The sequence below is a fragment of the Bactrocera neohumeralis genome, chromosome 3 (assembly GCF_024586455.1).
Source record: "Bactrocera neohumeralis isolate Rockhampton chromosome 3, APGP_CSIRO_Bneo_wtdbg2-racon-allhic-juicebox.fasta_v2, whole genome shotgun sequence".
NCBI lineage: Eukaryota > Metazoa > Arthropoda > Insecta > Diptera > Tephritidae > Bactrocera > Bactrocera neohumeralis.
The window spans coordinates 39,939,359-39,963,653 of NC_065920.1; the positions used below are offsets into that span (position 1 = coordinate 39,939,359).

A 24,295-nucleotide genomic window follows, 5' to 3' on the forward strand; every position below is an offset into this window, starting at 1 on the left:
GTATATATTTCAAGCTAGAAACTGAAAATTGACTCATGTTACAAGACTTGCTTTTAAGATTGTTTTATGCACTAATAATCAACGCGTGAAAAGGAAGTCAAAACTATAAGAAATTAAAAGTTTTTCAAATTAAACTGCAAAGACCATGATTTTTTGACTTTCATATTTCAACATGCAATTTTTTGTTAACTAATGTAATATTACCTAACTTATTCATTCCCAAATCAAAAAGGGGAAAAATGATGTACATCAAAGAAAGAAATAGTTTATAAAAAAATTGAGTGTCAGCGCCTATTAGCTGAATCATCATAATTCGGAGTCTTTTTGTCACCTTGTTTCTCATACTTCACCTGCCTGCCTTAACGGTCGCCGCTATTTACTAAAGTAGAGCAGAAAATCGGATTTGAAATTCGAGTGTGTGCAGTTAAGTAATTTAATTATGCAGTTGTTATTAATTTTTGTTACAACCCTTCTTCTTTTCAGACATACCTCCTTAAGAATTTTGCGGAATAGAAATTACGGTCGAGGATGGAGTCATGTGTAGAAGTTCACGCAAGTGAGGAAAGTTATCTGATCGCCATTCACTTGGGAGTGGCCAGAAACGATTCTTTTACACATGGCTCAAGCAGCTCACTACTTCCGGTCTTTGACCAAGTATCCTCTGGGTAGCCTAAAAACATCCGTTCGAAGGCGAGCTAAAGTGAGAACGCGAAACATCCCCTACATAGGGTTGTGCGCTGGGTTTGGGACCCGCTACGTAAAAATCAGAGTACCAATGACAAAGAAAACACAGTCTCGGATGAGAGTCCCCCCTTTTGATGACGACCATGGCAAACGAAAAAAGGACTACGATTTGAGGGCATGCACCTGGAATGTCCGGACCCTTAATTGGGAAGGTGCCGCTGCCCAGTTGGTTGATGTCCTCGCAAAAATAAAGGCTGACATCACCGCCGTCCAAGAAATGCGATGGACGGGACAAGGACAGAGACGAGTAGGTCCTTGTGACATTTAATACAGTGGCCATATAAAGGAGCGCAAGTTTGGTGTTGAATTCGTGGTGGGAGAGAGACTCCGTCGCCGAGTACTATCATTCACTCCGGTGAATGAACGTCTAGCGTCAATCCGCATCAAAGCGAGGTTCTTCAACATATCGCTGATTTACGCCCACGCCCCGACGGAAGAGAAGAACGATGTGACTAAAGATGTCTTTTATGAGTGCTTGGAGCGCACTTATGAGAGCTGCCCCCGCCACGATGTCAAAATCGTGCTTGGCGACTTTAACGCCAGGGTGGGTAAAGAAGGTAACTTTGGCTCTACGGTCGGTACATTCAGCCTCCACGACGAAACATCCCCAAATGGGTTGAGGCTGATCGACTTCGCCGGGGCCCGAAATATGGTTATCTGTAGTACTAGATTTCAGCATAAAAAAATTCATCAAGCTACCTGGCTGTCTCCGGATCGAAAAACTGCCAACCAGATCGATCATGTTGTGATAGACGGAAGACACGTCTCCAGTGTTTTAGATGTGCGTGCGCTCCGAGGTCCTAACATCGACTCGGATCACTATCTTGTTGCAGCCAAGATTCGCACCCGCCTCTGTGCAGCAAAAAACACACGTCTACAAACACAAGGAAGGTTCGACGTCGAGAAGCTGCAATCACAACAGACAGCCGAACGATTTTCTACTCGGCTTGCAGTCCTGCTCTCTGAGAGCACTCGTCAACAATCCGGTATAAGGGAACTGTGGGACGGCATTTTACATTCCTTACGTACAGCTGCAACCGAAACCCATTGGTTTTCGGAAAGTGCAAAAGAACAGCTGGTACGACGGGGAGAGAAAACAGGCTGCCTACCTCGCAACGTTACGATGGACGGGATAGATACCGAGAGTTGAAAAGGCTGAAATGCGTGAGTACGAAGAGCTTGATAAGCTGGCCGACAGGGGTAATCGAAAATTCTCGAAAAAATGCGGCGGCTTACAGAGGGTTTCAAGACCGGAGCATACTCTTGTAGAACCCCCAAAGGTGATCTAGTGATCGATGCCCATAGCATACTTAAATTATGGAGGGAACACTTCTCCAGCCTGCTGAATGGCAGTGAATGCACAACGCCAGGAGAAGGCGAACCCGATTCCCCAATCGATGACGATGGAGCAGACGTTCCATTGCCCGACCGTGAAGAAGTTCGAATGGCAATCGCCCGCCTGAAGAACAACAAAGCGGCAGGGGCCGACGGATTGCCGGCCGAGCTATTCAAACACGGCGGCGAAGAACTGATAAGGAGCATGCATCAGCTTTTTTGTAAAATATGGTCGGACGAAAGCATGCCCAACGATTGGAATTTAAGTGTGCTATGCCCAATCCATAAAAAAGGAGACCCCACAATCTGCGCCAACTACCGTGGGATTAGCCTCCTCAACATCGCATATAAGGTTCTATCGAGCGTATTGTGTGAAAGATTAAAGCCCACCGTCAACAAACTGATTGGACCTTATCAGTGTGGCTTCAGGACCTGGAAAATCAACAACCGACCAGATATTCACCATGCGCCAAATTTTGGAAAAGACCCGTGAAAGGAGAATCGACACACACTACCTCTTCGTCGATTTCAAAGCTGCTTTCGACAGCTCGAAAAGGAGCTGCCTTTATGCGGCGATGTCTGAATTTGGTATCCCCTCAAATCTAATACGGCTGTGTAAATTGACGTTGAACAACACCATAAGCTCCGTCAGGATCGGGAAGAACCTCTCCGAGCCGTTCGATACCAAACGAGGTTTCAGACAAGGCGATTCCCTATCGTGCGACTTTTTCAACCTGCTTCTGGAGAAAATAGTTCGAGCTGCAGAACTTAGTAGAGAAGGTACCGTCTTCTATTAGAGTGTACAGCTGCTGGCGTATGCTGATGATATTGATATCATCGGCCTTAACACCCGCGCCGTTAGTTCTGCTTTCTCCAGACTAGACAAGGAAGCAAAACAAATGGGTCTGGCAGTGAACGAGGGCAAGACGAAATATCTCCTGTCATCAAACAAACAGTCGTCGCACTCGCGACTTGGCACTCACGTCACTGTTGACAGTCATAACTTTGAAGTTGTAGATAATTTCGTCTATTTAGGAACCAGCATTAACACCACAAACAATGTCAGCCTGGAAATCCAACGCAGGATTGCTCTTGTCAACAGGTGCTACTTCGGACTGAGTAGGCAATTGAAAAGTAAAGTCCTCTCTCGACGAACAAAAGCTAAACTCTATAAGTCGCTCATAATTCCCGTCCTGCTATATGGTGCAGAGGATTGGACGATGTCAACAACTGATGAGTCGACGTTGCGAGTTTTCGAGAGAAAAGTTCTGCGAAAGATTTATGGTCCTGTGCGCGTTGGCCACGGCGAATATCGCATTCGATGGAACGATGAGCTGTACGAGATATACGACGACATTGACATAGTTCAGCGAATTAAAAGACAGCGGCTACGCTGGCTAGGTCATGTTGTCTGGATGGACGAAAACACTCAATCTCTGAAAATATTCGACGAAGTACCCGCCGGGGGGAGCAGAGGAAGAGGAAGACCTCCACTCCGTTTTTCGCTTGGAATATCCAATTGGCGCCACGTAGCGAAAAGAAGAAACGACTGGCGCGCTGTTGTTAACTCGGCTATAATCGCGTAAGCGGTTTCTACGCCAATTAAGAAGAGAAGAAGAAGAAATTACGGTCATCCAAAATTATTTTATGGATTTTTTTTGATGTTTTCGTCGGTAACAACGTCGTTTGGGCGTCCACTGCGTTCACCGTTTTCGGTGTTCATTTTACCACTTCTTAACTTAACATACCAATCTTTTGATTGTTGATTTTCCTAGAGCAGTGTCCGCAAACTCCTCTTCAAGCCAAGTTTTTGTTTAAACAGTTTTTTTGCCCTCAAAAAGAGCGAAATTCCTGATTACATTTTTTCACAATAACAAAAGTTGTTTCACTCAAAATGGTATTACCCACAAAGTAATGATCCAAAATTTGAACACGCCTTTTGAAGGTTTAGGCAAACTGAAAATCGTATGGATTTAATACTAGTAGCGCCATCTATGAGTCAGACTTTTTACCTTTCTGCCTAAAATGGATAGATTTGGGAAAAAAATTGACCCGGCCCCCCTATAACTAATATCAGGGTTTTTGAACATCCAGCTGACTTTATTGAATACAGGATTGTATTTGAGGTGTTCTAGTGAAACCCTGGGACAATTTTATTAGTCTAAGGCATGTTAATTGTGTGGTTAATAAACATGTACTTGAAATATGAAGATTATAATATGAAATATACTAGTTTTATACAGTTTAATATCAAGGTGAAAAAATTTTAAATCAACTTTCTTATATCAAATCCTACTAAACTGAAGAAATACATTATAAATCGTACACGTGCGCGTAACATTCTTTATTGCAATGTTTAATACAGTAGTCAATTCATGTATTGAATAGAAAATTTTCACAAAACAAAACGATATGGGCCAAGTTTTGAGAATCTCTCGAGAACTTCTTTTGCAGTGACTTCAGTGTCATGATGCTTGTGCAGCAACGCCAGGCCGATCAATCTATCGTGAAGCATGTTCGTCCTCAGCCATGTTTTCATGCACCGCAGTGTCGAAAAAGAGCGTTCAGAGCTTGAATTCGTCACAGAAAGCGTGCAGAATATGCGAAGAAAACTATGAATTATGGGGCATAGTCTAGTCGGTAACTTTTTGCCCTTTGCTTCTGCCCCCAATGGCACTGCCAGTGATCAAGTTCACCTTTAAGTTTCAAACGTCGCACGACGTTGTCGTTATCCAAAAGGCCTTTGAATCTATATATCAAACAGTCAGTAAGATTTTCCATTCCTTTGGTTTTCAAAGCACATACTTTTTCTGGTAGCAGCAAATTCAGTTGAAATTCATCCAATACTTCTCTAGAAGTCGCACGTCTTCAAATCTTCGCCTCTTGTATCCAACAGAGGAATGTACACTGAGACCCCGTAGTATTCTTCGCAAGTTTTCACGCAGAAATTTTCGCGTTTTGTTTGTCGGCTGCAGATTCTTGGTTTTCTTTCGCCAAATTTCACTTCTGCCGCCATTTTTTCGTGGCTGAATAAATTAATCGAAAATGTTCCTCAGCTTTTTGTCTTCGATTTCGGAACGTTACAAGCAGTGTATCTATCTTATTTGATGCCTTTGCCAGATCGATCGATTCTTTCTGAAGAATCACGAAGAGCGAATGAGTTAGAGATAGAATATCACAAAAAATACCAATTAAAAAGTGAAATTTGTACATGGCTGGGATGACTATCGTTGCTTTTCCCGCTGTTTCCTTATTTTGGAGTTACTAATTTTTGTCAGATATTAGATAACTGCATCGTGCCGTTGGGAGGGGAAATGTCCTCCATTTCCCCCTCTGAATCCGCCACTGGTATTTTAATGAATAACTCAAAAAATGTGCTTTTAAATTTGCGTCACTTGAATAGATACAGTAATCTCAATATAAGAATATTTTTAAATTAACCATCGAAATTAAAGGACGCAAAATGAAAGTCCTTCCGTTGGGCATTTAGAGGTGGTTTTGTTTCGAAGGTTTTAGAGTACCGATTGCTCATAACTTCTTCTCACAGTGGAAACACTGGCACTGGAACCACTTTTATCCTTTATTTTTTTGTTGCAGAGTCACTTTTGAAATATTTTCCAAATATCTTTCTGATTTTGTTGTCGCCTTTTTTGTCTTCCTTTCATATTTTTTCCATATGACGACGAATTCCGTTAAAAATTGTAGACGACATTTGCATTTCTATTAATTTTGGAAACAATAGCTCGCGCAGAAAGGCCTTGATCTACAAAATCGTCAATTTTGGGCTTTTCCCCTTGGAATGATTTCCATCTTTCTACCTGTATTTAAACCGTTCAGGTTGGTCGAAATGTGTGATATTTTATTGAAACTAAATGGATCACTTTTTTAATTTATGTTATTTAGCGCCGTGCTCGTTTGCATATACGCGAACTAGTCTCTTAACTTGAGAGATATTGGTCTGAAATTGTAAAGACATCCTTTCCTCACCAAAAAACTGCTCAATTGTCAGAATTGCTGATATCGGACAACTATAGCATACATTGTGACAAAAATGTACCCGGAAATATTGAACAAAACGCAAAATATTTACTTATTTATCAATATTTATTTTGTCGCTTTCAAATTAATCTACCCCAGTTGTAGTACACTTATGCCAATGATTTCTCAGTCCTCGAAACACTTTGCATAAGCACTTTTTGGGATGGCGTTCAGCTCCTTCAGCGAATTTTGTTTTATCTTTTCGATCGACTGAAAACAGTTCACAAGGAGCGACCATTTCAGTTTAGGGAACAAGAAAGATTCACATGGAACCAAATCTGGTGAATACGGTGGTTGATCGATATTCATTGTGTTTTTGGCTTTAAATTCGGTCACAATTGTAGTCGATTAAAATCCATGAATTGTTCTTCCACAAATCCGGCCGCTTTCGACGAATGTTCTTACGTAAACACCTCGATACGGCTTTATCGAGACGAAACGAGAAAGAACGCGTTTCATACCAAAAATATACACTAAAATCATCTTGTGAGAGATGTCGAGCTCTCTTGGCATCTGTCTAACATTTGTCAAATAATTTTCAAGCGCTATATCCTTCACTTTTTTAATATTTTCGTAGGTCGTCAAGAACGAGGCATGTCTTTAACGTTATTTACCGCCTTCGAAGGCCTTGTACCACTCGTAGGCTTGTGTTTTTGATTAAACTGAATCACCGTAGGCCTTTTTCATCATTCGCAATGATTTCGCACACGAAACTTGGTTAGTAATACACAATTTTAGACAAATTCTTTCTTCGATATTTTTAGTTAGAATTCTTACTTTTGACGGGAATCGGATAAACTCTTTTTAGTCCTTAAAAATTCACCCACGCTTCTCCGACCTCTGACGTAAATTATTGTTGCTTTAATGTTTGTTCTTATATCTTTCTTTTCTATATATTTTTTTGGTTTTTACCACTGATCTACTAAAAGTAAAAGCTTGCATGAATACTTTTGCTAATTTTTTTTGTTTCTGAGTATTTCATACTTTTGTGTAAGTTCGCTAAATTAAAAGTACGGATTACGTCAGTTGGAATTATATTTGTCTTGCTATAAAGCCATCATACTTTTTCTATTATTTTGTACTTTTTATTGCCTTTGAATCGTAAATATCGAGAGATTTTTGCAACAATAAAAAAACTCCCTTGCCAGCATATCACAACAGTGGTGAGCAAAAATGTGGACCACATACTGAGTCTATGTTTACATTTACACAAGCCCACGTAACATAGTCTTTAAAACAACACTACATACATCTATGCGGGAGATCTTTAAGAATTAGTAGCACAACGAACAAACGGTTTATTTTGCTTTGCCAAAAAAAAGACATGCAGATAAGTGGTCGTAAACCGGTCGTTTAAACACTTGACAATGCTACAGGCAAAGCAGCCACCGACCGCTGGAGATGTACGAGTGCATGTGGAAGACTTAAACGCGGCGATTGAGTATAATGCTACATATACGAAGCGCAAGCGATGAGTTGCTTTCAGCACAAAGAGCAGTTAAGACGCGTTAGCCCAAAGCGCGGCGCTTAGTTTAAGCGGTGGCAATCCAGTATACTCAGCGCTTGCATTTATTTTTTAATTTGCTTCCGTCACAAAGACGATGAATCGTTTGCTGGAACTGCAGCGCGTATGCGCGACCGCCAACAAGGACGCAAAGTCAACAGAAAGTGAGTACAATGAAGCTATAAATCATAAATCATTTGAAACACGCGACGCAATTTAACTAGCTAAAAGCAAGTAAATAAATCATGCTATAAAAATATCTACAAGATCTAGAAATAATTATTGTGCGCTGTTATATTCAAAATAAATGCAAAATCTGCTTTCCCTCTTTACTTTTTCAGAGTCTTTACTGCCTTTCAGAAAACAGTTGCAATTTCTCTACGGCTACGTGCTCGGCTTCCTGATGGCGCTCACCACATTGCTCTGCTATGATCGCTTCCTGCTGCAGACGGCGCAGCTGCGACAACACAGCACGGCCACTGAGAATTGGCAGACGGGCTATCAAACCGCCTTGCAACAGCTGAAAAGCGATGCAAACACACTGCAGCAACAGCTAGCGGCGGAAGTGCGCGTGCTTTGCATGGTGTTGACCACACCGGCGCAGCACGAAACGCGCGCCGCACACGTGAAAGCTACTTGGGGCAAGCGCTGCACGCGCCTCATCTTCCTCAGCAGCGCCGCGGATGTTGAATTGGGCGCTGTGCCGGTGGTGGACAGTGCCTCCGATAAGTACGATCTGTTGTGGCATAAAGTGCATCAAGGATTTCGTTACGTATACGCCCGGCATTACGCGGATTACGATTGGTTTCTGAAGGCGGACGATGATACGTGAGTGAGTGTGCATAAATAAGAAAATAAGAAAGTGAAATGCAGTCTTTTGTGAGAAGTTGTTTATTGTAAAAGAAGTGGTAAAAAATTGTTGTTATTATTTGCTGCGTAGCGTTGGAAAATGCCACGGTGTCGCATTTGAATTTTGGCATAAATTTGTTTGCCCATTCTTCGAAAAGTTATGTAACCTTCAAACTTAAGGAACACACTTGGCGACAGCGGTGAATGACCGCTATCTAAACTAACTATGCAAATCGAAATTTGAATTGTAAAATGTGTAAAAGCGAAATGATTTTTGATTCTGCATAAACTTGTTCGAATGCTATTTTATCTCAGCAAGTATAATTAAAGAATGTGCTGCTATATGTGGCTAGCAAAATATTGATAACAAAACAAACAGAAAAACAATTTAAAATAAAAGTAGCATAATTAAAAAGAAAGAAGTCGAGAAATGTGAAACAAGTTTCTGGCTAAGCAAACAGCAAAACTGTACTAGTTCATTAGACAAAGCGTTCAAATGCGGTTTATTTTTATCTCTTTACCGCCAACGTTCAGTCAGATCATTTTATTTATGACAAAAATATTCAAAAGGAACAGAAAAATACAAATAAAAACAAGTTTTTTAGAACAAAATTGTTGCTAAAAACAAAGTGAAGAATAAAATACTTTCTAACTGTTGTAATAGAACGTGAAATGAAGTGGAATATGAAAATGTCAACAGAAACTAAAATAACTGGCACACAAATGGTATGAAGTGAGATGCTACTGAAACGATTAGGAGTAATAAAAAGCGTGGAATAAGTTATTTGTGATAGGATGCTCGAAGAAAGTGAAAAATATTTAGATGCGGTGCAGAATACAACTCTATCAGCGTTATTATTTAATAACACAACAACTATAAATTAATTCAAATTTCTTTTATTTTCATTATTCGGTTATTTTAAAGACCAAAATAAATGGACAATAATTAACGATTGACTATTAACTCCAAATCAATTATACTATGCAACACTTTAGATTTTTTGATATACTCGCTTGTGGGATTGCAGTAATTCTATTGCAACTAAATCGAAAAATAACTAATCTGGTTTTGTATAGCAAACCCAGTATTAACCAGAAGAGAATTGTTGATTATTAAATTATATAATTTCTTTAATTTTATCCTCAACGGGGTATTTTAAGTTTGCCCCGATGCCTATTACATTCAAAACGAAACGCAGGGACCTTAGAAAATATGTATTTAAATTATCAGCAGGACGAGCTGAGTTTCTTTAGCAATGTCCGTCTGTCTTTCTACCCGTCTGTCTGTATATACGCGAACTAGTCCTTCAGATTTTTTGATATGGACCAGAAACGTCGTACACGTTCTTTTCTCCCCAAGAAGCTGTTTACTGTAACATAAAACTGCCAATCTAACTCACCTACCCAAATCAAGTTCTTGTTAGAAATCTTTAGTATTTTCGTTGCAACCAAAGTTAAAGTTTTATCTTGTTTGCAAACTATTCTCTAGTGAATTTTCATTTTGGATATCATTCCACACTAGAATTCGATTAGAGAACTCACCTTTTCTCGATTGGAGAAAAATTTATTGGATCTATAACCATATACATTCGTTTTTTGTCTTCAAAAATTGACTGTTTATTTAAGTAAAATATAAACAGAAGTATTATTCCAAGTATTCCTCGCCCGAAGCTATAACATTTTCTCATCTTTTTAGCAATTTGTGTATTCTATCCCAAAAGATTTGAGGCGGCTGACGGCTAAGAATAAATCGAATCAATTTTTGATACTCTCTTCTGGTCTGTGAACCGTGTTCCAGTGAGGGTGTTCTTCTTCGATCGGAACAAATAGTGGTTAAAATAGGAAAGACCCAAGCTATAAGGCGGTCTTCCCAGGTACTATTTTTTAAATAGCTTTTAATATAATAGTATTGCAACATGAGTCTGGGTGTTATTATGATGGAAAGTAATTTGCTTGTTTTCAGTCGCAAATTCCGGGAGTTTTTCGGCAAACGTTCGTTTCCATCTGGTGAATTGCTGTCGGTGGCGTTCCTCACTGATGATTTAACCCGGTTTTAGAAGCTTATACTACAATACGCTCTTCTCATCACACCAAATACGGAGCATTTCCTTGGAGTTATGGATATGCGGCTTTGCTGTTTGTCTAGTTGATCACGTTTCAAATATGTTCTTTTGAGCTTTTTCATAACCTGTCACGATCCGCTGCAAAAACGTCTTATCTTTGTAGCATTGAAGCAGTATTTCTGACATAAAAAAAATCGTCTTTAATATAATAATACATATAATTGCTTGGATTCTGATCCTCTGGTTTACGGTTTGCACCTTAAGGTATTTCCCAGGCTTTGATTCTTGAAGTTGCAAGAGTATAAAATGATAGCCCTTCCTTACTTGTTTGTATTAGAACCCTATCCCTCGCCTTGAATCTCAAGTACGTTAATAAAAATTATTGCATCAGCTATATATCTAATTATTCTTCAGGTTCTAGGGAACTTAATTTCTGAGTTTAGCATGAGTTAATCATGACGTCACGAACCATTGTATTCCCTTAGCAAACGCACTCCAAAATGAGTAATTGGATGAAACCGTCGTAAACACTATCGCTATTATTCTTGGTTTGCTGCTAGCATTCAAATTTATAGTAAGTTCTATGTAATCGGTATATATATTTCTACTAAAGGCGAGCTTAATTTTAATTGCTTAGAAGTGTGTATTCCTTTTCTCTAACAATAAAACTGGATAATAATAATAATTGGAATTAGAGCACATACATATGTACGTTAAACTTTTGGACGCTTTTTACAGAGCGCAAATAGACCAAACGTGATTCGTAAAAAATTCAATCGGAATTCCTCACTGTTTTAATGAGAATATGTTTATGGTTTATAATATATTTGAGGTGTGTGATATTTTGAACGAAAAGAATACTAAACAAAACAAAGAAAGAAATTGAAATTGCTCCACTTTTTTCTGCTCTAGTTGTATCTCACTTCTTGCGGTATATTTGCTTATCTCTTTGCAATTTAATTTATGAAATTTCGTTCAAGATGCTGTGTTACGTGCTTTCTGTGAGAAAGATTACGGATGAGTCAATTATGCCAGTGTTTAGCGTAGTTCCAGTTGAAAATATTATTTGTGTGTTTTGTTTGATAATCTCGCAGCACGGAATAAATTAGAAGTGGAAACAGTTGTTTTCGTAAACAAAAATAATATATTATAATTACGCATCCAGGCTTTTAAAAAGAAAATTTAACTAACCGACTCGATCAAACGGAACAAAAGTATTTAAAGCTAAGCGTGCTGAAATCCAGTTGGAGGAACAACCGATCTACATCTAAGAGGGTTGTTGTCAATTTTCTTCGCCACATCTTCCAAGTCATGGTCTTGTCATACTTCCCCTATACTTTTTAAGTAATTTTTGACAAAATGTTAGAAGATGATATTTTTGTGAAATACACGAGGCCATAATGGATGTTGAATGATGATTTCTCTGAATAAATTAACTTCTTTTTATGTTTGGACAAAGATTTTGTAATTTTTAATTTTCTTAAATATTTCACTTAATTTTTACTTTTAAAGTTTTTCTTTTGTGCGATTAATTTGCGGAAAACTTGTGATCATCGAGTAATAAAATAAGAAAAATTAGTGCGCATTTAAGAAACGATTTGAACCAGCCTTTCTAACGAAGCAGTCTTAATGTCCCAAATAGACTAATAAAAAAACTGCAAAGTTTTTAAATCTTTATCTTCTTTGTTGGCGTAGACATCGCTTACGCGGTTATAGCCGAGTTTACAACAACGGCTTTTTCGTTGTTCGGCGCCAATTGGAGATCCGAAGTGTAACCAGGTTCTTCTCCACCTGGTCTTTCCAACGGAGGGAAGGTCTGCCCCTTCCTTTGCTTCCTCGAATGCGCAAATCTCCATAAATCAATAAATCTTTCTCAGAACCTTTCTCTCGAAAACTCGACGTCGTAGTAGCTGTTGGCAAGAGCTTTTCTGCGTTGGAATCCGAGGCGAAGATTGTTGTTAGTGTTAATGCTGGTTTCAAGATACTAAAAGAAATTATCTACAACCTCGAAGTTATGACTGTCAGCAGTGGCGTGAGAACCAAGTCGGCAATGCGACGACTGTTTGCTTCATGAAGACTATACCTTCTCTATTCAGCTCTCGAATTATTTTCTCCAGCAGTAGATTGAAGAAGTCACACAATTGGGAGTTGCCTTGTCTGAAACCTTCCCGATCCTAACAGAGCTTTTGGTATTGTTCAACGTCGGTTTACACAGCTGTATTAGTTTTGCGGGGATGATGTAGTCTTTAAATTGCATATTTGTGAAGAGGCGCTCAAACCATTTCGGTGAAACTAGAAACGTAGATGAAAAGCCATGAAGAAGAAGAAAGCACAGGTTAGTCTGATGGAAACTAAGCGAATGTTCATTAATGTAGAATTAGATACACCTCTAACGAGACTTCAGAGTTCTGGTATCAATAGTACTGTAATCAAACCTCTTCTTGAAAAAGGTTGTATTGGACTCACCCGTGAGTGTAGTAATGTAATACTAACAGAATGTCAACTTTTGTATTGTTCAACCCTCTGAGAAGTGTTTCGCTAAGGAAAGAACAAACATTTAATCAAGGGCAATGGATATTTCTCTGCTCATCCCTGAAAACCTGTTCACCGTTAGAATGATATATTTATAAAAATAGGATTTACTGAAGTTATCTGATATGCTTTACGTCAAGAATCACCATGATTGGATACTGAAAGAAGACAATGATCTGAAACACACAAGAAGACCCTGTACTCAATGGAAACTTGATAACTATATAGTTACTTTGATTGGTCATCACAGTCACAAGAAGCATATAGAACATGTTCAGAGAATTCAATAAAAGCAAAACATAAAGAAAATATTTAGCGACAACAAAATATTTTATGCGGCTACTCCAACATACCTGGAAGTCGCTTTATTTGAAAAAATTGTGGGGAAAATTTAATTGAACGTTGCCATCAAACATGAGAGGCTATTATATTATTAAACAAGGATGATTGAAGGAAGTAATGAGCAAACGTCAGCTAAAACAAAACAATGTATTTTCTAAAATTACAATATTTTTCCAAATGTATCATAACCCCCACTCCTTGTCAATCCGAATTAATTTCGTACCAAATTGAAAAATATTTTGAATATAATATTGCATCGCAAAATAGGAAAAACGGAATCATATAATTTGATATTTTAAAACCCAGCACTCTAAACAGGACTTTTTGAAACTGGCGCCCCTTGGTGCATTTTGGCCGAACATTTGGGCTTACGAAAGGTGTGCGCACGGTTTGTTCCGCACAAATTGACTGACGACCAAAAATTGCTCAGATCCAACATTCGAAAGACGATTATTTGACCAGAAATCACATTTTAACCATTAACCACACCTCGTATTTACCTGATATGGCCATTAAAGGAAAGCGTTATGCAGACGTAGAGGCCATTCAAAAGGCTTGCACCGGCATATGGCGGCCATACCGGCCAACGAGCTAAAACACTCGTTCGTCATGCTTTTGGACCGTGCAAGAAGCTATATTGAAACAGAAGAAGACTATTTTGAATAAACTAAATTGATTTTACCGAAAAAGCCATTTGTTCTGTTTTTTTTTAAGTTCTGTTCAATTTGGAATACACCTTGCACATACATACATACATATGTACTCTATTACAACACTTCTATTGCTGCTTTTGAAATAATAGTAACTACATTTTTTTGGAAGTACTGCCAACGCATTATACCAATTTTAACTTACAGAAAAAACCCTTAATTTATCAGTTTTTTAAGATTTTATAATTTTTTCTTTACAACAGCTACGTAATCATGGAAAACTTACGTTATTCCCTCTATGCTTATGACCCCGAAATGCCAGTTTTCTTTGGTTACGAGTTGGTGCAACTAAATGTGGTAAGTTTTTAAGCGTATAAATGTTAAAATATCATACTTAATTTTGAAAAAACTGCCAACATTTGTATATAAACATATATATTTGGTAAGTCTTCGCATAAATTATCTTTATGGTACATAAAGTCATTAAGACGTCATTAAATTGGCTCGATTAACGGCGTGCAAAAAAGCTTGTCTGCTAATATTTTGCATGCAAATTTATGTAAGTCGGCACTGCAAACATATAAACTATAGATATATATATATTTTTGCTTATATGCTACTATGTTTTATAGATAAGCGTCAATCATTTGATGTTCCAATAAATTATTCATTCATGGTTTGAAAAATTGTCATTTATTTTGGCTTTTTTTGTATCATTAAGAGAATAGGTGGTTAGGAAGTGTTTCTTGTGCATATATATTTGTATACATCAGGTCGTATCTTGAAAGAAAATGTTTGCCTAAACTTTTAAAATAAGGAATTTTTTACTTGTTTATAAGATTTAATTAAAAAATTCGGTTACACCGAAGATATAGTATAATATCTTTCATAAATGCAAAAATTTCATTACAAGAACTTGATTCCGATTGTTCAATTTGTATGGCAGCTACATACATACTATATATCCCATAACTGTCCGAACTGAACACTTTCTTCAGAGACTATTTAATGCTTTTGTCAAATTTCGCGAAGATAACTCGTCCACTGGAAGAGTTTTTCTTAAATTTTCCAATCGATCAAATAGGGTTTGAGCGAAGGCATATAAATTAACATAAAAGTGTTGATTAAAAGTATTGAAATAAGCATAACAACACTTCTGTACGCAAATTGGAGGATAAAAATCCGAGACTGTTCCAACCACGTAGACCTGATTGTGTCTTCATCACACTTGTTTACTACTTCACCGTTCATTTCTCATAGCAGGATAATTCTGTGAGAAAGTGAATAGATTTTGTAGCAAAGATATCATTACCCAGTGTTCGAGAAGCTGTTGAAAACGCATTTTTAGTACAATAGAGATCTGGTGTGAGTTCTTTAAAAAAAAATTTAATGTATGGTCTCAAGCTATATGGTTTAGTTGTTATTTCCCAATAAATTATCATCGCTCTCAGTTGTATAACATAACTATAACACTGCCTCAGTGGTATTTATTGATCGTCTCGAATCGAAATCGCACTGATTTGCCACGACTATATTCGAATCGTTCATGGTATGTTTCCGTAATAAATTGATAATATATATCTACAAAAAGATTTTGAAAAAGGCATTCCCATAGAGCTAGTCCACAAAAACAATGAAATCTTATACAGTGAAAAATGCCAAGATTTGCCTTTCTTTACAGACCTACATGTCCGGTGGCGCTGGCTATGTTCTCAGCAAAGAAGCGTTCTCCCGCGTAGTTACAACGGGTTTTAATAACGAAACGCTTTGCCCACCAACTAAATACGCGCTGCCCGAGGATTACTGTATGAGTATTTGTTTGCAAAATGTGGGCGCATTGCCCGTGGACGGACGCTTCATTCGGTCTAGCGAAAACAAACAAACATTTTTCCCACTGCAATTGACTGATTTTATGGATAGCAATGAAACCTTGTCCAGTGGAGACTGGATAGAGCGCATGACGCCATATACAGTGGATTGGGTAAATCTTCCTTAGCTTTTAGATTTATCCGCACAATTAATTACTTTTTCTTTTTAATTTTTAGGGCCTTAACTGCTGTTCCAATTATTCCATTTCGTTTCACTACACAGATCCCGCTATAATGTATTTATATGAGTTTTTTATTTACCATCTGCGCGCAGTCGGGCTTCCACAGGCCCACGTCATATTGCCTGATAAAATCGATTACGCAGAACTTTTAAATCGATTTTCTAATGATCGAAATACAACGGACCCGTGGATGCCCCTTAAGTGGGTGAAAGTGCCGTGAGAGGAATGCGTCTATATATGTATATATTGTATATATTTATTTTAAGTGTTTGTATCTAACTCTATAAAAGTATTCCAAATATATTTCGTAAGTAGTTTATACATTTTTATATATCTCTGCATGTTCATTTCACCTTCTATAATAAAAAGTAAATAAATAGTACAATTCCTGGTATGGGAACTATTTCACTCGTAAAAAATAATTTCCCAAAATTATGAAAGAATAAAAATTAGCATAAAAATACTTCAAAAAACGCCTTGGTTTGAACACCTTTTCTACCATTTATAGAAGAATAGAATAAGATAACATTTTCCCTATAGAAGCCTGATATTTATTTGCAGATAAGCAATTTAATAATAATTTGTTGAGGTGTTCATTCTAAATTTTTGAATAATATTGAAAAAATAGATGATATGTACAACGATTGTGCCGGAGAGAAAACTGATTGGGAATGTCTAGAATAGGACGAGGGTTCAGACAAGGCGACCCCTTATCGAGCAATTTCTTAAATATAATACCGCGCTGCAAACCTTAATCGTACTGTTACTTTCTTTTTCAAGACTCACTAGTTATTGGTCAATGCCGATGATATCGACATAGTCGGTATGGGAGACCACGCAACTGTGGATAGTTATAACTTCGAGGTAATGTAAGATTGCGTATCTAGGATAAAGCATAAATTACAACAATGAATTCAGCCATGGAATCAATCGGAACGCTACCCTAGGCAACAGGTACTATCATGGGTTCAGTAAGCAATTGAAAAGCAGAGCCCGCTCTCGCAAAGCCAAACTAACCATTATATTATCCTCCCTGTTGAATGGTGCGGAAGCAGGCACGATGACGAACAGCAATGAATAATTTCAATTAGCCTTATACTTTGACAAAGGGAAGCACTGGATCCGATTGAGTGGTAAGCTTTATGATTTCTTCGGTGATATGGATATAGTACGTCTCATAAAAATACAGCTGGCTTGGCTATGTTGCCCGAATGGAAAAAAAGAATCCAGCTTGCAAATATGATTTGATGCCTCTGGTGGCCGGCAAAGGGAAGGGTCAATTGAATGTAGATCTGGTGGCATTTGAGATTTCCAAACGCCCGTGCGTAATGCAGAGACGACTGACGAACTTGTAGTGTCAGCCTGAAAATTATTATCATTTAATTAAAAATTTTTACTTTTCTAATTATAATACGAATAGGTTTTTACTAGTTTTTGGTTTAATTATGTACTAAGGGTGTTAAAAAATATCTACAAATTTAGTTGAAAATAAACAGAAAAAATAAGACATTTTATTGAAACTTATGAACTTTTCAGAGTGAAGCCCAAACTTTTTACAAAAAATCTTATGTTACCACATGGAAATGCATATATCCATATCTCAGTGACAAGCGTTCGACATATACATTTATTTTTTTACTTAATACATAAACTTACGTCTATTTCGGCAAATGTCTGTAAGTAAATACAAATCCCATTGTTTTTATAATCAATGCGATGGCTTCCCAATAGTTATGGCCGTTACTGTATGTTAAAAGTGGAGTATCATATTATTGTAGCATACTTTTAGATGCGCTTCATAATTAACATAATGTCATAAGGCAATGAAACTTATGAATAGATACAAATATTTACGAAAGGGTGTTGAAATAATTGCTGAATACAAATTATGCAAATTAGGTAACACCCCTGTTGCCCTACTATAAAATTTAAATAGTTTTTGTTGATATTAAAATACTTAATAAAGTTTCATGCATCGATGTGAGATTGCGAATGGTGACAAATTCCGGTAAATGTATGGTATTTTATTGGTGACGGCGCAGATGGAGTAGATGTACACTGCAGGGTCCCCATTGCTTCCCCACTAAAAGAGCTTTTTAATAGCATTTCAGGATTTTATTAAACCCAATAGACATGATGCATCTGATAGGACTCAGGACTGATTATAACTATTTCCCAATAAATTCTGCATATCAGTGACGACGAAAGAAAAACTGATTCAAAGATTATTTCCCGGATTTTCAAAAGGAACTATTAGGATCGCGGTTGGATATGTGAGTGCGTTATCTTTGCTACGCGAAAAGTTCATCATTAAACATATTACATACATACCATGTTGAGGTACTTTCGCTTTACTTATGACACTTTTCGGCTCACGTTCAAATGCTTCTATCTAATCTCTGAATATACATCAACTTAATTCTTAAGGAAAACGTGATTCTGATCTGAATTTGATGGCACCGTTATAAAGAACGAAAACTTGTTTAATGTTCAAAAAGAAAAATGTACCTTAAAATAAGAAAGGAAGGGCTAAGCTCGGGTGCAACCGAAAATTTTATTCTCTTACAACTTGCCGGAATCAAAGCCAGGGAAATACCTTAAGGTGCAAAACGTCATCCAGAGGATCGAAATAGAAGCAATTTTATACATGGTGTCGAAAAAGTTAATAAAATGAAAAAAAAATTATTTATCAATATTTATTTTGTCGCCTTCAAAAAAGTCCCCACCAGATACTTATGCCAACGATTTTTCAAGTCCTCGAAACACTTTTCATAAGCACTTTTTGGGTTGGCCTTCAGCGCCTTCAGCGAATTTTGCTTTTAGCGAATTTTGTTTTATCTCTTCGGGTTCCACGAAGCGACAATTTCAGTTCGGAGAAGTTCGGAGGAGTTTTTGGCTTTAAATTCAGTAACAATCGTGTCTCGATGCGATGGAGCATTATCATCGTGTAAATCCATGAATTGTTCTTCCACAACTCCTGCCCTTTTGGACGGATGTCGAACGGCCATATAGAACTCGCCTTAGCTAGATCAAGTCCATCAAAATATCATGACTTTCGGCTGAGCTTTTCGTGCATATTAAAGAAATGAAGAGGAGCTCTACGAAGAAACTCCTTTTCATGCACAAAGTTTGACATATTTAAGGGAAAAAAATTTGTTATTTACGCTTCAAGCGAATGCATGCGAGTATACTAAAACGGGCAGACAAGGACTGTAGCTTTCCAACTCATTACTCCAATGGAATAATAATCAAGTTGTGCAATCTCGTGTCAATTTGTAAGAATATAGTTGAGCAAATATATAAAGTTGGGCAGTTGGGCCCAACATAAGCAATAAGAGACGTGGAAATGTTTGTATTAAAAACATTGAATTTAACATTTCTTATTAGATAATTGCGTCCATGTAACGAAAATGAACAATAAGAATAGAGATCACAGTATTCACCACTTAAACATGTGGAATGGATGATCAATATGTATTTGCATGAAGACTTAAGGAAGCTTGGTATAAAAAAATGGAAAAATCGAGCAAATAATCTGCAGGCCAAAGCTCACAAGGAGCTGTAACACCAAAAGATGCGAATGATGGTGAGATAATACTGTTAATAGATCACAATCAACCAGAAGAACAGAGGTGGAAACTATTTTGTTAGGTATATGGGGGTTAGACCAAAGTTATTATCGATTTCATCTTTATTCGACGGTAGGGAAAATAAGTATGTATATTTAGTTTGTTTAAAATATCTTACATCTTTCGCTAATTTTAAAGGCAAACATAATGTTGTCAATATATTGTTGATCACTAAATTTAGTTAAAATTTTCATTCCATAATAATTTGATGAAATAAAGGAATTACTACAACATGGGTATCAGAACTAGTATGTTTAATGATTTTTAAGAGTGAAACTCTCTTGGATTTTTTCTTAAAGGGTCAGTAGGGTAATCTGGCCTGTTTTTTGGCATTTTTTTAATAGAAATTTTTATTCTACAATAGAACTTTTTTCAGATATCATGAGGTATATTGTGGAGTATATAAACACATTTTTTCATAACTTTTTGATGACTTCTGTCGGAGAAATGGATGCGTTTTTTCACTGGCGGACACGATTTCTCATGTTAGGATCATCTGAAACACAAAACCCCAATTTATTCTTAAAAAGAACGTGAATGTCATGAAAAAATGTTCATAAATAAAAAAGTAATAAACGTTTTTTTTTTAATTTTTCCCTATGTTTTTTTACATAAATTTTGTCATAACATTGACATTATAATAAATTATGAATCTAGTAGGGACGATAGCCATGCATTTTGTGAACATTTTAAAAAGAAATTAAGCAAATCGGTTGGGTAGTTCGACTGTAATCATGTCCGCATTTTTAAAAAAGTGTGTGTTTGAGAAAAACGCGTTTAAAGTTTGAGGTGTGCACTCCGAGCGCTCCGAACGTCGAGCGGTATTATTATTTTTGGGCCTTTTTCGAAACCTTCCGCTGGTAAAGAGGGTTTCTACATTAATTCTAAGGGTATAAGGGAACAAGCAAATGCAAAAAAAAAATTTTTTTGAAAGAAGATTACCCTACTGTCCCCTTAACCTATAAGTCTTCATCTGCTAAGCAAGACCAAATGTTTGTTTTTGTATTACTAAACTAATAATATAATACTGTACAGTGTTATTAGTGAACAACAGTCTAAACTACAAGTAGTTCTAGACAACTGTTTCTTTCAGGTTTCAGTTTTGATGACATCCGTCTGTCAGCACTTTTATGAAGGATTTCCAGTGTAAATATTTCGTCACCAGAAAATATTACTTGATTGGTGAATTACTATTTGGCGACAATAACAACTCGCTGACACACTTTTTGCCGACAGTACATTGCTATGAATTCTATGCCACTAGATTGGTCAATCTTTGATATTTAGAAAACAAAACGAAACGCACGCTTGTAATTCTATCTACGTCTGTCAGCTAATGTCACTTTTCGCACATAACCAACAACAATGGATGACCGGCCGCCAACTAATTTGATGCAGCGGCAAACGTTTGACAACAGCATAAACATGAGCATAAAATCATTTGAAGCCTCCACCTTTTTGCAAATTTTTTGCGTTTTGCATCATTTACTTGCCTGGCCGACACACCTTGGAAGATTAAGTCGCGGACACACTTAGCTGCCTACTGTAATTTACGTAAACAACGAAAATATTGAGTGACAAAAAATTAAAAGCGAAAACAATGGCAACAGCAATGAAGATATTGTAATCAGAAAACATAAAAAAACACACGTCTTCTGTTAAAACAACAAAAACCAATGGACACGAACGCACGACTTAAAAGAATCTCAAATCAAAGTAAAATAAAAAAATTAAATTTTTTTTCAAAAACCAGTCAAACATAGGTCAGCGCTCAGTGGCAACATACAACAGCCGTAACCATCTCACCAACCGTTGCTGACACATCATTGCAAAAGCCCAGCTGACTCTGCGGCGCACAGTAGTGTGTGTAGAGAAACTACGTGAAAATATTTTATAGAAAATGAATTCGGACAAGTCATCGCCTTCCAGCCGAAAGACCAAATTTTCGACTTCTTTTTTACTGTATTTCAGCAATATTTGCTTTCAAGGCGTCAATCATCTCGATCTTTTCACCGTTGACAAGCAATTTCACATAATCCCTCAAAAAATAGTCCAATGATGTAAAATCGCACGATCGTGAAGGCCACGCCAAAGGCTTACCAAAAGTTCTCCCTCAAAAAATGTATTGTATCGTTGGCTGTAAGGCATGTAGCGCCAGCTAGTTTGAACCAGAGGTCGTCAACATCCACGTCCCCTCTTTTAGACACATGACTCTCAACAATGGCTTGTGGATTATAACCCATTCAACAAAAAATGAATACAATTTTCTTGCTAACATCGCGATCGGTGGGCATATCGCTTTGGGTCCATTCACCGAACATCCGACGCGCTCAATTTCAATTATTACACGATTTGGATTGCGTCAACCCGCAAATGAAAATTCTTCCGGAATATCATCCATAAAGTGGATAGGAACAGGTCCAATTGTTGCACACGATGGCGTATGGACACATTCGCGTCTAATCCATGTCACCAAAGCGTCCTGGGTGCGCACTGTACGCCGACTCTGAAGATTCGCATTATTCACTAGAGTAAAAGTGAAAGCCATCAACTCTAAGAATAAGAAATAAAACCTATATAACTTAGTGCTTCAGCAGCATTTTTAACCAGGTTTTGACATATATACATATCTGCTCCAAAGAGGGCTGAGCCTAGTACAACCGAGACAGAATCGAGTGCCACAAACAACCAGCTTTTTAGATTAGACTGTGGAAAAATATGCTACTAATTTTTCTTCTCGTCTTTACAAAATCTAGTCATAGTTCCTTGAACGGATAAGAGTCGAAATACTAAATACCTTGATAGAATTTTATTTACTCGATATTTGTGGATCTATTATAATGTGTGTAATATTTATGTAATATTTTTGGCTATATAGAACAGTGGAACAGTATATCAAATTTTTATCTGTTTCCTCAACTGTGGAGCATGCATAATTCAATGGTATGTATATTGACAAAGTATTTCATATCTAAATGTAGATCCCATAATTTCAGGAACAGACTTTGAACCTTGTTGATAGTGATTGCGAACGATAGTCGACAGTAGCCACTATGAACTAACCACGATACCTATAGTTGTTTGGAATATCCATGAATTCTCTTAGGATTAATTCATGTTTCAATGTGACTAAATTTTAGAATTTTTGGGCAATGTAATTATATTTTTTACGGTTGAATATTATCGCGTGATTATTATTCAATAGTAGTTGGTTTATACGAAGTATAACATATCTCTAGGTTGAAAATATTCTCATCTATAACTTTATATCCGTACATGTTCGCGGTCTTGCGTTTTCTCGGAAGATATAATATATGTAATAGGTGTGGTACTACGCCAATGCTATTTTAATAAAAATCCGGTGTAGTTCGAAATCAATACATAAGAAATGAATTTTTACAATTCTTAAAATTTTTATGCTACTATATATGTAAATATATATATTAGGTTGTCAAATATCTCTCTTCCGCCTTTTTGTCTTTTGAATTTCGCGGCTATGTATCTTTATACATACGCTACAGAGCTCGTATCTGGCAATACTATACATCTTTGAAAGTTCTTGATATAACCTACAAAACGACTCTATGCATGATTAGTTTGGATATTGCGTTCAACAGTTATAGCCGTGTAAACATGGAGTTCACTAACGTCGAAATTCGCGCTATTTTAAAGCTTTTCTTCGCCAAAAGCGAATCCGCTAGAGAAACGTTCCGTGAGATTAATGGTGTTTTGGGGGATGGTACTCTATCACTTCGAACTACGGAGGAATGGTTTCGACGATTCAGAGCTGGTGAAAACGACACCATGGATAAACCAGCCGGCGGAAGACCTGTGACGACGAATACCGATCAAATCATGGAAAACATCGAATTAGACCGGTATATGACATCTCGTTACATCGCCTAGAAGATGGGAGTTAGTCACCTAACCATTTTAAACCATCTGCAGAAGGCTGGATACACAAAAAAGCTTGATGTTTGGGTGCCGCATGATTTGACGCAAAAAACCTTCTGGATTGAATCAACGCCTGCGATATGCTGCTGAAACGGAACGAACTCGATCCATTTTTGAAGCGGATAGTGACTGGTGACGAAAAATGGATCACATGCGACAATATCAAGCGAAAGCGGTCGTGGTCGAAGGCCGGTGAATCGTCCCAAACAGTGGCCAAGCCGGGATTGACGGCCAGGAAGGTTTTGCTGTGTGTTTGGTGGGATTGGAAGGGAATCATCCACTATGAGCTGCTCCCATATGGCCAGACGCTTAATTCTACCATCTACTGCGAACAACCGGACCGCTTGAGGCAGGCGATCGACCAGAAACGTCTAGAATTTGCCAACAGGAAGGGTGTAGTGTTCCACGAGGACAACGCCAGACCACACACTTCGTTGATGACTCGTCAGAAGTTACGGGAGCTCGGATGAGAGGTTTTATCGTATTCACTATATAGCTCGGACATAGCGCCAAGTGATTACTACTTGTTCCTATCCATGGGAAATGCCCTTGTTGGTGTAAAGTTGAATTCAAAAGAGGCTTGTGAATAGTGGCTGCCCGAGTTC

General features: G+C 37.5%; 1 protein-coding gene across 1 annotated transcript; it reads left to right on the forward strand.

Moving 5' to 3' along the window:
• Window positions 1-7,718: 7,718 nt before the first annotated feature.
• On the forward strand, window positions 7,719-16,333 carry LOC126752640 (glycoprotein-N-acetylgalactosamine 3-beta-galactosyltransferase 1-like). Its single transcript, XM_050463588.1, has 5 exons — window positions 7,719-7,785; window positions 7,963-8,449; window positions 14,321-14,414; window positions 15,739-16,038; window positions 16,103-16,333. The coding sequence occupies exons 1-5, from the start codon at window positions 7,719-7,721 to the stop codon at window positions 16,325-16,327; spliced, it is 1,173 nt and encodes a 390-aa protein (XP_050319545.1). The 3' UTR covers window positions 16,328-16,333.
• Window positions 16,334-24,295: the final 7,962 nt, after the last annotated feature.